Source organism: Notamacropus eugenii, chromosome 1 (assembly GCF_028372415.1).
Source record: "Notamacropus eugenii isolate mMacEug1 chromosome 1, mMacEug1.pri_v2, whole genome shotgun sequence".
In the NCBI taxonomy this organism is placed as follows: domain Eukaryota; kingdom Metazoa; phylum Chordata; class Mammalia; order Diprotodontia; family Macropodidae; genus Notamacropus; species Notamacropus eugenii.
Window position 1 is genome coordinate 3,086,423 of NC_092872.1, and position 16,747 is coordinate 3,103,169.

The 16,747-nt window shown below is 53.6% G+C and overlaps 1 protein-coding gene across 5 annotated transcripts in view; it reads right to left on the bottom strand.

Moving 5' to 3' along the window:
- Window positions 1–1,520: 1,520 nt before the first annotated feature.
- The window catches only part of TEX264 (testis expressed 264, ER-phagy receptor), a 37,590-nt gene continuing 22,363 nt past the window's right edge, over window positions 1,521–16,747 (bottom strand). For 3 of the 5 annotated variants that reach the window (XM_072650471.1, XM_072650461.1, XM_072650463.1), the window contains exons 4-5: window positions 7,411–7,579; window positions 1,521–2,212 (exon numbers count right to left, since the gene is read on the bottom strand). In XM_072650471.1, coding sequence (XP_072506572.1) covers window positions 1,920–2,212; window positions 7,411–7,579 — 462 coding nt within the window. In that variant the 3' untranslated portion in view covers window positions 1,521–1,919. Of the gene's footprint in view, window positions 2,213–4,073; window positions 4,834–5,172; window positions 5,413–7,410; window positions 7,580–16,747 lie in introns of those variants that run through there. The other 2 variants (XR_011976392.1, XR_011976393.1) reach the window with 2 other exon arrangements.

Consider the following 16,747-nt stretch of genomic DNA (forward strand, 5'->3'; position numbering starts at 1 on the left):
CTGAGCCACAGAACCCACTTTCATCCCCCTCCTTGTAATGACAGGCAGATCCAACACTGTCCTCATAGATATGGGCTAACAGATACAGCACCCCCTCTATCATGCACATGGCCCTTACAGATTTGCCAGCAGGCACAGACATGCCACTGGGTACATCAAGACCTGAACCTGGTGCACGACAAACTAAATGCCAGTCACATGTGGAGGGCACCCACGTGCTGATTTGGGGGCCACTCAAACGGCAAGTTTAGTCAGTCTGATTCCTTGCCTGCTTCATAAATCATAAGTCACAGGATCATAAACTTACAGTCTTACAGGGACCTTCGAGGCTGTGGATTTTTACAGATAAGGAAACAGGCACAGTGACTTGTTAATGGTTGAAAAATGTCAAGGCAGAATTTGATCCCAGGTCTGTCTAACTCCAAGCCCAACACTATTAAGTACACCTTGATACCACTTCAAAATAGAACAAAAATGCCACTCCAGGAAAGCAAGGTGGCAGTGGGATGAGACCCCAAGACCTGTCAAGGTTAACCTGTCCCCAAGCAGAGTTCTTTCCTGCTTCTCTTGGCTTCCAGCAGCCACTCCCTGCTATAAGACTTGTGGATGAGGTCAGTACAAATAGAGGCTGAAACTTGGGGGGGGGGGGGTAAAGGGAAGGAAGGGCACGGACACACACACACACACACACACACACACACACAGCAAAAGGAAAAAAAAATCCTGAGACAAATGCTTGTGTTCAAACATGAGCAGGGCCCCACTGCACTTGTGCCCCAGAGACCCTCAAACCAGGAAGGCACAAAATGCCTGGCTTACCTCTGCCCCCTCTGGCAACGCTGGCTCACAAGCATACCAGCTACATCTAAGCCTAGGAGAAACATAACATCACCTGGAGGGTGTCCCTGATGCCAGTCACTGAGCCATACTGGAGTGACTGAAGGGCCCGGAAGGCAGAACATCCCTGAGAAACGAAAGTGGGTACCGTCCCCAGTAGCCCAGGCTGGGCCTCTTCTCCAAAGGCTGCTCCTCACCTACCCCAGTGACCCAGGACTTTCCCTTGGCAATGACTTAAAGGAGCAGGGAGGGCCCTTGCAGGCCATGTGGGACCCACAAAGCTCTTCACAAAGAAGGCAGGCAGTGCGTTCCAATGGCGAGAATCCAGTTAGAGGACTTGGGTTCAGATGTGACCTCAGGTGTGTAAGTGAACCTTGCCAGGACCTCAATTTCATCCTCCCTAAAACAAGTGGGTTGGACTAAATGTTCACTGAAGTCTCTTTCATCTCTGAATCCATGATCCTAAGAAAACAGCAAAGATCCCCAGCCCCTTGTTAAGGACTGCTCCAGTGATGGGTGCCTGCCTTCCACATAGCCCATCTTACTCCTTGGAGACCCTGAGACAATCATCTCCCCACTGTCCAGCCCGGTGCTTAGTGACCTTAATGCAGCTGGCAAAGTATGAATGGTGGTGACTGTCAGGGGTCCTGAGCCAGTAAAGAAATCTGCAGCTTGAGTCTGACTGAAACGAAAATCATCTGCTTTATTCTGGATCCTAAAAGTCCCAATGTAAGTCTGAAAAAGAGACTGATGAGGGAGGGGCAAATGGGAGGGAAGAGACTGTGCTCCCTCCAGGTGGCTGGGAATAACAGGCCAGGGAGCAAGGAAAAAAGAGCTCGAGGTGCAGGAGGGAGTGCGACAGCCTCCCAACCTGGTCAGGAGATGGCCAGGAGCCGCTCTACAGAACCCCAAGGTCAGTCAGGGCTGCACTGGCTCCCACCCTTGGAGCTGAGGGTCTAGAGAAGGGCAAGAGGCAGGCGCAGCCAGGACAGGTCAGAGGTGGGGAAGGATGAACTGGATCAGTTCCTCTTTGATTAAGCCTGAGGAGAGTGGGAGGTGTTGCCCTTGACTGGGAGGGGCAGCTACTCCTCATCCTTTTCTGGGGTGCTGGGGTCCTTGGCCCACTTGGGCCCGGGGGGCTCGGCCTCATGGCTAAAGCGAAGATCACCTGAGGCTCCTTCTCCCTCCAAGTCGAGCTCCTCGAAGGAGGAACCACTAGCCCCTGACTCGCTGTAGCTGTGCTCACTCCGGTTATCGGTGTCATCCCAGTTGCGGCCTGCCACACCAGGGGACATGGAGGTGGCGGCAGAGTTCTCACGGCTCCCGGGTCCTGCATCCAGACTGACGGAGCTGGTATCGCTCAGCGTGTCAGCTCCTGGGATAGGAGGGAAATAAAGAGGCTGGTTAGCAGGGGGCATGGCCCAGGTCAATATCTGAGAAACAGAGGGGCCTCCTGAAGGCAGGACTGAGCCCACCTGAGCAGAGCGTCCAGGGCAGGGGACTTGTTCTCCAGATACTCCTAAGTGTACAAGGTGGAGAGGGAATGACTCGCATCACTGGGCAAAGCCTATGAAAAAGAGATACCATCTCTGCACTGCCATTAGCCAATCTATCTCCACCACTGTCATCGAGAGAGAGGAGGGAAGAAAAGAAGGAAGGGACAGTGTGGCCCTCATCTCCGTGGCCCTACCTCTCTGCTGTTAGCCATGGTTCCCTGCATTCCCACAAAGCCCTGGCTACTCCCCCCAAGCTCTTTACCGATGAACCTGGCTCTCACTTAGCTTTAATGTTTTCTATGGCCCTGGGGAGTGTGGGGTGGAAGGGAGAACAAAAGCACGCTCGTAGCAGCCCCCACCTTCTAACTCGATACATTTGTCCCTTTGCTGTGGGTCTAGGGAGGGAACAAACCAGAGATGTCCCCTGGCTAAAGATGGCACAGAGAAAGAACATAACAGGGCTGCCAATCAACAGGCCACCTAAGAAGCTGGGGACAGAGAAGCTGGAATGCGGCTGCTTTGTCTCTGGGAGAAAATTGGTGAAGAGATCTGGGAACTCTTTGCCCTTTGGCGTCACTTGACTTCAGACCGAGGAGCACAGGATGCATCCCCTGAAAGCCAGAGTAGGAGAGACCTGGGTGAAGGGGGTGGTGGGTCAACACCCACAGATGTTACCTCAAAAGGGGGGAGCTCTCTGAGCCTCAGCAGCAGCCTCTATCCCCTAGTAATATCCTGATGGCTCCAGTGTATTCCCTGAGGGTGCTACTGAGACCAAAGACAGCTCCCCACATTCAAGTCTTACTTCCAGTCTTAAACACGTTATCTCACTGCCTTGTCTTAAAATTGGCCATCTCTCCCTTTCATGGAGAAGGCTATTTGATGAAAGGGGAAAACAGGAAGGGGAAGGGGAAAGCTACTGCCCCCAGCTTGCTCTTGCCAAGGCAGAGACATCAGGGACAAGGGAGCTGCCTCTTCACCCCCATCCCGGCCTGGTGCCTGGCCCAGGTGTGGTAGCACTGGGGAGGTGAAGAGGTTAGCTGTGTTCAGTGAGCATGATGCTTCCCTGGTTCCCTGTCTCCATGGTGATGGTGACAGAGCCCAGAGCCCAAGCGCTGCTGGGGGGGTGTAAATGCTCTGAATTTTGGGTTGGTCTTGGTTGGAGCAATATGGTAGATCTGGTTGGAAATTGGGGCAGGATGATGGGATGGGGCACCCCAGGAGCCCAACAGAGGGTCAGTTTGGGTTAGGTTGGCTGCTGACTTGAGTCTCTTCCTTTTTGGAATCCTACAGGGTTGGGCTCCAAGGCCCCACCAATTCAAGGACGCCCGCCAGACCTCCTGCGGGGGTGGTGCCTTTCCAGGGGAGCTGAATTTCAGAGAAGAGAGAGTGGGCCCTGGGGCACTAAGTGGACCTAATGCATTTCTGTATTTGTGTTTTCCCCTACCTTTAGGGGTGACAGTGGATTACTCCCATGCTAGAAGTTCCCCAGGGAGATGGAACAAGAGGAGAAGCTAGAAACATGGTAGGGGCAGAGGCTGGAAGGCTCTGTGAACCTTCTGAGGCTGCCTGGTCATTTTTCTTGTGTGGACGACCTTCTCTCCTGCTGGTCACCCCCTACCCCCCACTCCCATCCCAGGGGCCCAGAGATCAGAAGACACTCTTTCCTCAGCCCTGAGGCAGGACACCCGCTCATCAGCAGCAACACATGTCTCTTTAAATAATAATTAGCGCCCCTGGGGGCCAGCAGAGCTGGAGTCGCTACTGAACTCTCTTTTCTCCTCTCAGGGCTGCAGAAGCTCGAGCGGGGTGTGGGATGTGGGGGGGAGCAGTTTTCTCCAGCCTTATTAAACTGTCATGTCCTTCCCTCCCGCTCCCTCTACACGGGCTCTCCTGGGATCTCAGTGCCAGGGGAAGCTGGCAGCCATCCAACTGCCCATTTTCACATCCACCCCCACCCTTCTGCCCCACACTCGGACTTGGAAGATCTCAGGCAAGCAAGAGGATGTTCTTGGAGTGTTGGGAGGGCCAGCTCTGCCTAGGTCAGCTCCTGAAGGAGGAGACCCTTTAGGAGAGAAAGGTCACAGCACAGTTTCCCAGGCAGTCACTGCAGCCTCCATCTTTTCTAGGTACCTCTTGTGCCTTGGCTTTGGGACTCTTGAGGGGAATGTCAGAAGTCTCCTTTTGTGTCCCACCCTGGCCACAACAGAGCTCTAACCAAAGAAGTCCTTAATCTACAAGGTCTCCTTCCTTCCTGTCTGCCAAGGAGGAGGGAGCTCACCAAGAAAGAGGTAGGAAGCAAGGACTGTGTTTCTTCCCCTGGTGCACACCCTGAACATGAACCCCACAGCAATGCACAGTGGGAGCTGGGAAGAGTCCAGATGAGTCTGATGCTCAGGTCTTACTCCCATAAGATGAACAGATGAATAGAAAGGGGGTGCTTTGAGATCCCTGATGAATGTTCCCATCCCCAGGCCTCTGTATTCCCCTTCATTGATGGAGGCTAGGGACAGACAGATATGAAGGACAGTGGTATTTCAGATGGCTTAAGTGGTCTTTAGGAACAGTTCCTCTTCCGAGCTGAGCCTGGCCAGCTCACTTCCTAGAGGAACAGGGGAGGAAAGGGTCAGCAAAGGAGGTAGAGACAACTCTCGTCGAGGGCAGCTACTCAAGTTACTCTTTCTTGGCCTTAGTTATCAGGAGGGACACTGGGGAGAGACATGGTGAAAGTGAAGTCCCTGCCCTTCCCTGTCCTGGGCCCACCTGAGGTGGCATGCTGTCTCAGCTGTCTGGACGGTCAGTCCTCTTGGGCCCTGCCTCTTTACGCCAAGGGGCTGTTTACCTCAATATTTCTCTTGGAAGCAGTGGGTCCTATTCCCTTCCCATTCTGAGTCACGGGCTTGTCTCCTCTGGACACTGGGCAGATGGAACCAAACTTGCCACTGTCTCTATTTCAACATCGACCAAGGAGTATTTAAGCAGCACAGCCCCCAGAGGGAACCCGGACAGCCTTCTCCCTCCACCTTCTCAGCCAGGCAGGGAGCCTGGCAGGCCAGCATCCAAACTGCCAGGGTTCCAGCTGCTATCGGAGGAACATGATGGTCACTATTCCACCCCTAACCCCATACCCAGGCTCTCTCCCGACAGCCAGCTTAATGTGCAATCAAATATTCATCTCCTCTCCTGGTACTAAATAATACATCAAGGCATGAGCAGTCAGGAGCCAGCTAATCACCCCCTTTCACCTCCTGCATCCCAGCCACAGGGAGAGACAGGCAGGGGCAGGCTGAGCTGCAGGCAAGCCAGGCACCCACTGCATGCTGCTGTGTGAGTGGCATGCACCTGGAAGTTGGGAAATCTAGATCCCACCCAGGGGTGGGCAGGATGGACCTTGTCAGCAAGGGGCAAGCCCATCTGCCCTCTATGCCAGGGGGAAGGGGAGAAAAGGGCATGAGGGTTGATGACAGGCTGAGGGTGGTGCTGCAGGCATGGCCCTGCCGCTGAGGGAGCCTGGGGGCTGCAGCCAGCTGGAGGGGGGAGGGCAGAGGAGGGATCAGGGTGCCAGGCAGGCCCTCAAGAGCACTGGCAGGCTATGTTTGGGAGAGAAAGGACTAGGGTGGGGGTGGGTGAGATCAGAAGCTCACGACTCACCCTGGTCTCTCCTTATCCATTTCCATCCTGAGGTCTACTCTGACCTTGTGCCATGTCCTGTGCCCACAGTGGGAGCACCAAGGAATGCAAGGCTGGTTTGAGGCACTGCTGGCCTGGGCTGTGCCCCAGGGATGTAATTAAGTGACAGATGAACTTAATTGTATTAGACACAGGCCCCTGGGGAGCAAGAGTGCCTCTCTGCAACCTCCCCCCCCCCCCCCCCACATACTCTCCCCTACTTTCCCCAGTGACCTTGGCGGATGAAGAGCCAAGCTACAGAAATAGGATAATGGCAGTGGTGGTTGGGGAGAAAACTGTGGATACAGAGAAACGCATGTGCCCTCGAGGTGGCAGTCTGAGTCTTCTCCACACCACACCTTCCCCTTCCTCCAAACCCCAGTTATGTTGGATGTGACCTCTCACGGGTCACTCACCACACGAGCTGCTTAGGGGCAGGCCCCATGGATCTACCTGGAATTGGGAAAGCAAATATCCCGCCTTGTCCAGGCCAAGAGGTCACTCCCCAGCCTGTACTAAGAATTGGGATGAGGGGGCGGTGACCTTCTGGTCTGGTCCCTTGGCTCTAAGAGGCTGGGCAGCTAATAGGCTTTGCCCTGCATCCTTCCCCTATCCCCCCACCCCCAAGCAGTGAATGACTGTTTTCCTAAGTGGTCCTCAGGGCATTAGTCCCACATATGGCAGGGTGCTGGCTTTCTGAAAATGCAACATACCCTTTTAAGTTTAGTCTGCATTATTAATATCTTCCCTCTACCCCTTTCTTAAGTCTAGTTCTTATTTATAGCAATGGCCAGTTTCTGAGATGGGAATGCTCAGGATGAACGTGTAACAGCTGCTCTCCTAGGCCAGTCAGTACAAGCTGGTTCCAGCACACCCTTGGTGGACGATGTTGCAGACTCTCTGATGGACAGTATTCCTATCCTGGACCCCCAGCCTCCGGGACATGGTCACCCCTCTCCAGAAGGGGAGAGGGGAGTCAAATGCCTACTTCCTTAACTGATTTGGGCCCTTGGGGGCCAACGGGTGAGGGCCCAAAAGCGAGGAAGACTAACCTCTTGTCTGACCCCTTAAAGCGATGGCACTCTATGTCCTTGCCAACTTATGCCCCAACGCATTTCAAATATACCTTTAATGGGAAGCTCTCCTTGATCGAGGGGGCCCAGACAGTTCCTACCTTGACACTGTGCTTGCAGCATCGATGGCTGACAGTGTTTTAGAATTCAGCATGTGTATCTGCTGTCTGTCTTGTCTTCCCAATTGGAGCAGAAGGTCTCCGAGGGCCAACACTACGTCTACTCCTTCCTCCATATCCCCTAGAGTGCTCAGCACACAGCTGGGGACCCACGCAGTGTTAACTCAGGCAGGGAAGGAGCAACTCCCCTCCCCCCATCGCACCCTCTCAGCAAGGTACCTGTGACATCAGTCTGGGCGTCATCAGTCTCGGCAGCTGCTCGGCTTTTGCGTTCTGTCTCCTTCACCTCAGGCACGTAGAAGTCACCCTGTCGAGCCAGTGGACACACAAAGTGAATCTGGTCCTGCTGGTAGATCTCCAGCCTGGGATGGGCACATAGCTTCCGCTCCTTGGGCAAGAGGAGAAAGAAAAAGGCAGTGTGAGATGTCCATGGTACCAGCCTGCAAGAGGAGACTGTGGAGCCCAGGGGGGCTAAGAATAAAAAGCAGGGGAGAAGTGTAGCCTAGGGGTGCAGAAAGACACACCCATTGGCAGGGATAACCAGTGGGGGTGGTTTATTTTCTGGACTGTACTTATTGGTGCTAAGGGAGGGCCTTCTATGTGAGCATGAAGGCAGGGCGAGAGTTGACAGCACTAAAAGTGATGGAAAAAAAAAAGGAGAAATGAGCGTCCGTGAGGCATCTGAAAACAGACTGGAAAGAGCAAAGGCTTGAAGGGGACACGGACAAGCAGCAGATTCTGTTACTGTCCTGAATTAACATTTAAAACCCCAGCCCAACATACAAAAACCAGTTCAGTTTCTTCTGTCCTCCTCTTTTTTGGTTCTTTTTTGTTTGTTTCTTGAACATTTGATGGTTGTTAAGTGTATGATAAAAAAGAAAGAGGGAGAAACCCTGAGTCAGACAGGAGTGGGGAGCCTGGGTTTGGGCTCTGGCTTTATCACTTACTGGTCTGACTTTGGCAAGCACCTTTGCCACCCTTGGGCTCAATTCCCCCTTTTGTATAACTGAGGAGTTGGTAGGGATGGGCTCTCAATTTCCCTCCAGCTCCCCAGTTCTATGAGGTCCAAAAGGGCTGGATTTTGCTGGGCCTGTGAGGCAGCCACCCTGACTCTAATGTTTCCCTCACCTCTCTACGAGCCAGTCCAGGAGGCATCAGGAAGCCAATCAAGTGAGAGATTCCAGAAGCCAGGAATCCCCATTATGGGCTAGATACTCATTCCTGGTGACTTCTGTAACCTCTAGCCAGCAGCACCCACACCTTGCTGGTTACTGCCAGCTCAGACTCTCTGGTACTGCCTGGCATTGGCAAGAATAGGGCCCATGAGCCGTAGGCCCTCAAGGTTTTGTCCCTCCCACAGAGAGACACCAGAAAGAAGCCCTGGCCCCAAGTATGACTTTGTGGTAGGAGGGCCAGGCATGGGCTAAGTGGGTCCACATTAGCTGGCCTACATCTTTCCAAGACAGAAAACAAAAAGGTCTGTCCTCCTCTCCCTCCACTCTCACCTGGGATCAGAGCCATGGCTGTCCAGCCCTCTCAAGGGGCTGAGGTTAGTGGGACAGAAGACAGCTGGCTTGAGAGAGCATGACCTCCCCTGTGCTTGGACTCCCCGGGGCCCACCTCACACCTTCCTCCAGCCCCTGGGCTGGGGAGGAAGGCCATTTTCCGCTGCCCATTCCACGAAAGCGGCCTGGCCCAGGCCACCCTCTGGCCGGAGGGGTGAGAGCAATGAGGAGGGTGGCCTGGGGAAGAGGGCTCCGAGCCAAGCCTCTTCCTGCTCTGGGGGTACAATTACCCTGTGGATCTCGAAGAAGATTACTGTGCAGGCCTCGCCGCTGTCAACCTCACACGCCAAGCTTCACAACAGGGCTATTTTTAGCGTCCAGCGCTCACTTCCAGCTCCCAAATGAGCTCTCTATCTGCTGAGATGCCACAGGAGAAGGATCACCCAGGGGGAAAGGGCCATCCCCATGACTCCCCTCCGCACCTTGGAGTCAGAGGCTGGGGAAAGGAGAACACAGGTGGGTCTCTCCTTTTCCAAAGAGAAAGGAGGAAAGGTTTGACTGCTCCCTCTGCTTGATCAAAACCTTTTAAGCCAGAAAACTGATCGGGCTCAACAAGGCTGGGTGCAGGGCCCTTTGCAACCTGTCGTTCTATGGAGTCTTGCCTGGGCCCTTGGGAGAGGGCTCCCTGAGCCCCCCTGAGAGCTGAAGCACAGAGGCACAGCTCCTGACCCTAAGACAGCCACATCAGGAAGCAGGAGAGAGTCTGCCCATAAGATGCCCAGAGAAGGGATCATTCAGGCCCCTGGCTCTAGGGACTGGGAGGAAAGGAAACCACCTCTCTCAGGCACTAGTCTTTACCCTCTTCCTCTTGAGAGGGACCCTGGGCACTCCTGCCCTTCCCTGGAGAGGGGAGTTCATGACCTGTTGTGGAAGCCCTGCTCAGAACCAGAGAATGGAGAAGATAAGCTTGGCTCTTGCCTCATCAGTAGGAGACCACAGTGGGGGAGGGTGGGACAAAGAAAACAAGCTTTGGTTGACCCCCTGAGGTCCAGTTAATGACTGACCTTCTCAGCATCTCTGGCTCAGCCCTGGGCCTCCAGCTGGTGCAAAGGGCAGCAGTGGGCAAGGCTGCCCCGCAGCTGGAGCCTGAGACAGAGCCAGCATGATGGTGCTAATCCTTCAAAAGGCCATGTAAGGCCCACTGATCAGGCTGGGTGCTGCGGGGCAGCCTTAGAGGCTCCCCAGGTTTCCTACAGACCCACAGCCCCCCACACCCCCAGTACCTTCCCCAACCTTAGAGTATTCCACTTTTCAGAAAGCTCCTAAGCTTTTGTTACCCTGTGGCCCCTCTTGCAGGGTCTTACATCATGTTACCTTTTCCAGGCTGACCCTATGCCACCTGCTTCCCCACAACCCCTTGCCAGCAAGTGGGGGGGCACTTCTGTGGCTGCTCAGCACATCTGCCTCCCTGGGAGAGCTCAGGCTCTGAAGCTGTTGGCTATGGACAGCTCTGTTGCCATGGAAACCGCATCTTCTCTCCTCCCTGTGGCTTCCATCTCAAAACCATCAGGGAGAACGGAGGAACAGAGAACAGAGAAAACGGAGGGTTTGGCAAGCCCAGGCCCAGCCTCCCTCTGGATCCTCTCAGGCATGGCACACAGGGAGCCTCTGCTCTCCTGGCCCCCCTGCCTCCAGCCTGTCCCACCCCACAAAGGGGATTCTGGTCCCTGGTCCTTCCTCTGCCCAGGGAGCCGCTTGTCAGAGTGTGGCACCAAACTAATTAAAATTTCATTTGCGGCTCAACTGAAGTCATTAAAACGCAAGCCAGGTCCTGTCAAAATGTACACTTTGAGGGGAAGGAGAGGAAGACGTCAAAGGCACTTGTCAGTCCTGAGTAGCAGCCCCCCGGACAACAGGAGGAAGGGAGGATAAAAGGGGACACAACACGCCCCCCCCAGAGCCAGACTGGTTGTAAGAAAGCAGCAAAGAAAAGAAGGACTGGACAACGTCCTGATCCCGTTTGGGCCTGGCCATCGCCCCAAGGTCACCCCCAGGGAAACCTCGCAGATGAGCCAAGGGCCAAGACTGCTGCTGGGGGGCAGGAGAGGGGGCAGCTCTGCCTGCTTTTCCCAGGATGCAGTGCTTGGCACAGGGACAGGGGTCAGGGGATGCTGGCACACATGTTCTACTAGGACTTGTGAGGAACGCCAGAAGAGAGATCTCTTCCTGGGGGGTCAGTCAATAGACTAACCAATCACTAAGCATTAATTAAGCATCTGGGATGTACATGCCAGTAACTTAAGCTTGGGGCTATGAAGAAAGGTAAACCCAACCCCTGCCTTCAAGGGGCTCTCTAACGAGGGAGCTGTCACGCACATTACTAGGGACAGACAAGAGCAGGGGGACAGTCATCTCAGAAGGGAAGGCACCTGCAGGTGGGGTCAGGGACAGCACCGATGGGGGAAAAGCCTCCTGGAGAAGGCAGAATTAGAGCTGAATCTTGGGGCAATACAGGGACAGAGTGGGGTAGGACAGGAAGGGGAGCGCTCCAGGGATAAGTCTTTGTCCAAAGGCACTCATGGAACGTCACGTGAGGAAGAGTATGTCGGCCGGACCATAGGGTGTATGGAGGGTACTAAGAGGCCAGGAGATTGGAAAGACAAGAAGGGCCCAAGTTGTAAAGAGCTTTAAAAACCAGAGGATCATAGTATACTTGATCCTAGTGGGAACAGGGAACCGGAGGACCTTACTGAGTAGGGGATGGATGGGGAAGAGAGCAGGGCTTTAGAAAAATCACTTTGAAAGATACACAGGCATGAGAAAACACGAGGCAGGGAGACTGATCAGGAGGGCACAGCGACAGTCCAGGTGAGAGTGGTGTAGGCCTTCCCCAGAGAGTGGAAGGGTTCAGACCCAAGAGATGCTGTGGAGTAGGATAACATTCAGCAACATGACTGCATGTGTGGGGGGAGGGGGCATGAGAGTGAGGAGCCAAGGTTGCAAACCTGGAAGGATGGTGGTGCCCTGATGTCATCAGGGAAGTCTGGAGGGAGGGGACGTGTATGGACATATGGAGTTTGAGATGCTAACGGAGCAGCTAGCTGGCAATGAGGCACTGGAGCTCAGGAGAGAGAGGAAGACTGAGAATATATCTGGGGATCATCTGCACAGAGCTGATAATTAAAACCATGAGGAATGATGAGAGTTAAGAAAAGAGCAGAAGAGCCCTCACCTCTCTCCTGAGCTAATGGGAGAGGGAAGCCAAGAGGGAGGAAAGAGGTTGTGTCTAAGCTGGCATCTTCAGCCTCTGGGGATCAAGAATGTGGCTCCAAGTCCTATGCAGGAAGAGAAGCAGAATGACTTATGGTGCTGGCTGTAGCCTACAGGACTGTTGAAGAGTTCAGACTCCATCAGAGGGGGGTGCTAAGGGTGGGGTCTCTCTGCTAACTACCTACAGAGCTGTCCAGGGGAGCGACACTCAGGGACCTAGAAGCAGGGCAGGTCACTAGGCCTCGAAGAGTGCCCTCCGAGCAAATCAAGCCTCCTTTAGTGACAAACAATTCTGTGGTAATGTCCTTGTTTCCATCCAGATTGCTGGCCCTGAATCAGATCCTGCTGAGGACACAGGGTGCTATGAACTGGACACTAAGTGGCCAAAGAGATTATTTATCACTAATAGGAAGCCTTACGGACCCCAAAAGGAAGGAGAGAGGGCTACCGAGAGGGAGAAGTCAGGGTCATGTCCACATAACCAGGAAGCTCTCTGGGGCCCTGAGACAGAAAGGTATTGCATCTCTTTTCAATGTGTGCTAGAGCAAGGGGTTAAGAAAGTCCTCCTGCAGTGAAAAATGCTGTTTGTCTTCCTCCCATCCCATTGTGGAGCAGGAGGAGGCCTCAGTGGATCCTTGCTCACAAAAAAGATGGTGGGGCCTATGCCCCTGCCCATTCTGTCCTCTCCCCTCTTCTCTATCACCAGCATGGCTGGAGTCCCTGGGCAGCACAATCATCCAGCTGGTAAACAGCTGTTGCATCCTACCCAAGGGTGGTGGCATTTCAGTGGTGGGTGAAGCGATGCATACTTATTTTTAATTATATAGACAGACCTGCTATATACACACCCCCATATCTACCCAGCACACTAAGAAATGTACAAAACATGCACATGTATATACATGGGGGTGCGTGCCTGGGCACCCCTAGACAGACCCTCTGTGTGACATGAGACACCTCAGCAGGGAGGCTGCTTCACCAATGCAGCACGTTGCTATCATCTTACTCATGTCAGCTCCTCTCAGCCTGGCTCCCAGTGGCCACCGGGCCCCTGCTTGTCAGGACCAAAAGGCTGGCCAAGTTAAAATTAAACAGCTTGGAAAGCCAAGCAGGAAACAGGGAGTGGTGCCTTAAAATTAAACACCTCCCCTCACCCCCAACCTCAAGATGCACTCCCTTAAGGACGGCTCCCAGACCAGGTGCTGTGTTCAGTGTCAGGAGGACGAGAATGGAGAGGGAAAGACAGGGTGGAGAGAGACCATGGCATGGTCAAGGAGACAAGGCTGGTGAAAGAACAGGAGGGGTGAGAGGGAAGGGAGGAGATGCAGAAAGGACGAGCCAGGCAGCTGGGGTGGCTGCTGCAGAGATGAAGGGAGGCAAGCAAGGCCAGGCAGCAGCCACCGTGCTGGGCTGAGGTACCCCACCGCCTCCCGGTTTTTCATTTTCACCTCAGAAAAGGCAGCCTGCCATGCAATTTACACCTTGGCTCAGCCTCCTGGAGCTGCCCTGGGCCCAGCTCCCCATGAGAGCCCAAGGAAGGAGACTGAGGAGGGACGACAGAGGCAGCTGGCAGGCTGAGAAAAGGAAAGGTGGGGCAAGGGGAACATTCCTGCTCAGGGAACAGGCCTTTGAGCTCTCAAATGCTGAGAAGCCATGGGTTTGCTAAAGGGAAGAGTGGGGGAAATATGAACCTGTGTGCCTGCTTCTACCAGCCTCCAGACAGCCTCTCAGGCACAGTGCCTGCCCCAGGCCAAAGCTAACGACGCACAGAGAAACCTGCACCCCCAACAGACCACAACTTCCTCTCTTCAGCCTCAGCAAACCCTCTTCCCTATCCTCAGCGAGATGCCCAGGGGAGCCGATGGGGCTTCAGGGGCTTGGCATAAGCTAAAGTGGGGGGGAATACAAAGAAGGGAGGACTGCTGGGAAAAGAGAAGGGACTGTGATTATGATGAACTTCAGCAGAGACCCCAGTCTGAGTTTCAGGGATGCACGGGTCACAGGGAATCTCCATGCCTCTGGGAAAACCTTTTTTTTTCTTCTCCCTTTTAAGAAGGTTGGTCTCTCTGGAAAGTTCTATGGGCAGCACCATTATTCCAAATGGCAGAGGCAGGCCCAGTCACCCAGAAGATAAGACCCTGCAGGTCAAAGCAGCGACCAACATGGCCTGTGTCCTTTGAAGGAGAAAGGACCTTGGGTGAGCTCAGCCCTCCCATCCTGTGCCTAGGCTGACGGAAAAGTTACTGATTGATTATCCCGCAGAGGAGAGGGCTGTTCTATGCAGATGGAGCCGTGAAGCAAAGCAACTAGAAACCAGGAGAGGAATGAATACCAGCGGGAAGGGACAGGTGGGCAACTAGGGGGAGGAGGGAAGGGGAGAGAAGCCACTGAGCTTCCTATGACGGCATCAGTGCTCTCAGCGGGGGGCTGACACCGTCCTGCAGACTCATTCCCTCTCTTGGGGCCTCTGAGTTACTGGCTGCATTGGGGGTGTGTGGGTTCCTCTCCCACCCTTGTCTAGAGAGGCACTTTAGGGAGGTAAACCAAGGCAAACCAAGCCCAGGAAGCAGGAAGGGTTCCTCTAAGGGACATGGTTCATCTCTGCTAGGACTTTAATCCCAAGACTATGGGACAAAGAGCTATCGTGACTTTTCTTATTTTTATAACCTGAACAATTCTGTTACTACTTCCTCTGGTTTGTCTGGGTTCCAGCTGCAGGGGTACAAACCTGATGAGCCTTGGGAAAACATGTGGCACGCAGCCCAAGTTCCCTTGCTTTACCTGGAAAGGGTGAAGTGGCCCCTAGAAGAAACAGGTGACGAGAACCAAGCTCAGCCACAGGCAATAGGGCTCACAGGCCTATGCTAGGGACAAGGGAGAGTTTCAGACAGGCTGCCTGACACAGTACATCAGCTCAGCAGGAGGTCTCCAGTGGGGGAGCACAGGGATCTCTGCTTGGCATCAGTGACTTGGAGAAAGGCACAGAAGGGCATACTCACTGGAACACAAAGCTGGGAAGGACAGCTGGCACTCGGAATAACAGTCAGGATCCAGAAAGGTTCAGACAGGCTAGAGCAGAGGGCAGAGTCTAATCCAAGGGTCCTAAACCTTTGGTTTTTTTCCATAATAGATCTCTTTGGCAGTCTGGTAAAGGCTACAGACACCGTGGAATAGTGCTTTAAATAACTGAAGTAAACAGTAAATTTCAGTTAGAAGTTCGTCATTTTTTCCTGTTCAAGCTCATGGACCCCCTGAAATCTGTCCAGGGATCCTTGGCAATCCATGGACCCCAGGCTAATAAGACAAAATTCAACAGGGATAAATGTAGTCTTATCTTGGACTCAAAAATCAACCTGACAAGAACGATGCAGCAGCTGGTCTGAAGCAATAATGGGGAATTTTCATGGTTGGCAAGCACAATCACAGTGAGAGTGACCAGTGTGACACGGCAGCCCACAATGCTAAGGAGAGCTTGAGCCACGTTAGGAGAGCCTGAAGTCCCAAGGCTCCCTCTGTGGTCCACCCTGGCCAGACCTGCTCTGGGGCCAGGGCCACCCCTGAAGGGGGACGCTGCTACGCTTAGGAGCATCTGGGAGGGTGAGCAGAGTGGTGAAGGGCCTTCTGTCAATGGCATTGGAGCTGGAGCTACTGAGCTAGAAGGGGAGCTCAGAGGTTAGTCAGGAAGGAGATAAGAGGATAAGATAGAAGGGAGAACCTGAGAGGCAGTGTGTTATGTGGGTAAAGAACCCACCAGGCATTGGGTGGCCCGGTTCTAGTGCTAGTTCTAGGGATGCTGACCATGTACAAATCACTGAACCTCCTTGGGCCTCAGTTTCTCCATGTGGGAAAAGTTTGTATGAGACAATCACTAAGGTTCCTTCCCTTGCTGGCTCGATCAGCACTGCTCCCTTCTAAGGCTCCTTCCAATACTAGTAGAGCCAGAAAGAAAAGCAGTAGGTGAGGGGACAGGTCATGGCAGAGATACCACGGAGGCTCTGGGCTTACTTTGAGAAGCTAGCTCCTGATTTTCAATCAATCAATAAACATTCATAATTTTTTAAATTGGTAAAAATAAATAAACATACTACATGCCAGGCACTACGTTAAACACTGAGGATACAAAGAGGCAAGAGACGAAGTGCTCAACGGAGAAAAACAGACATGCAAACACGCTGCGTCCAGGGGAGGCCTCCTGCAAAGAGGAGATTTTAGCTAGAACGTACCGGAAGCCAGGAGGTGGGGGGGGGGGGGGCAGACAGCTGAGAGGTGGAGAGTCTGTCTGTGGAGCAGGGTGGAGGCCAGTGTCCCTGAGTCTGAGAGCCTGTGGGGGAGGAGCAGGCTAGGTTATGGAGGGCTCCTAATGCCAAACAGAGCATTTTATATTTGCACCTGGAAGTACTAGGGAGCCACTGGAATTTGCTGAGGAGAGCGACATGATTCAACCTGTGCTTTAAGAAAATCACATTGGTGGATGAATGGAAAACGGTTGGAGGGCAGAGACCTGAGGCAGGCAGACCCACCAGCAGCTATTACAAGGGTCCAAGGCATGAGGTAATGAGGGCCTGCACCCGAGTGGTCTCAGTGGTAGAGAAAAGAAGGGGGCAAATTAGAGAGATGTTGCAAAGGGGAAATCCACAGGCCTTGGCAACAGCCAGGACTGAGCAGCGAGATGAGACAGTGAGGAGTCAAGATGACTCCTAGGTTGAGAGCCTAAAGGACAGGGAAGATGGTGGTGCCCTCTATAGTAATAGGGAAGGTAGGACACAGTGGACAGTTGATGG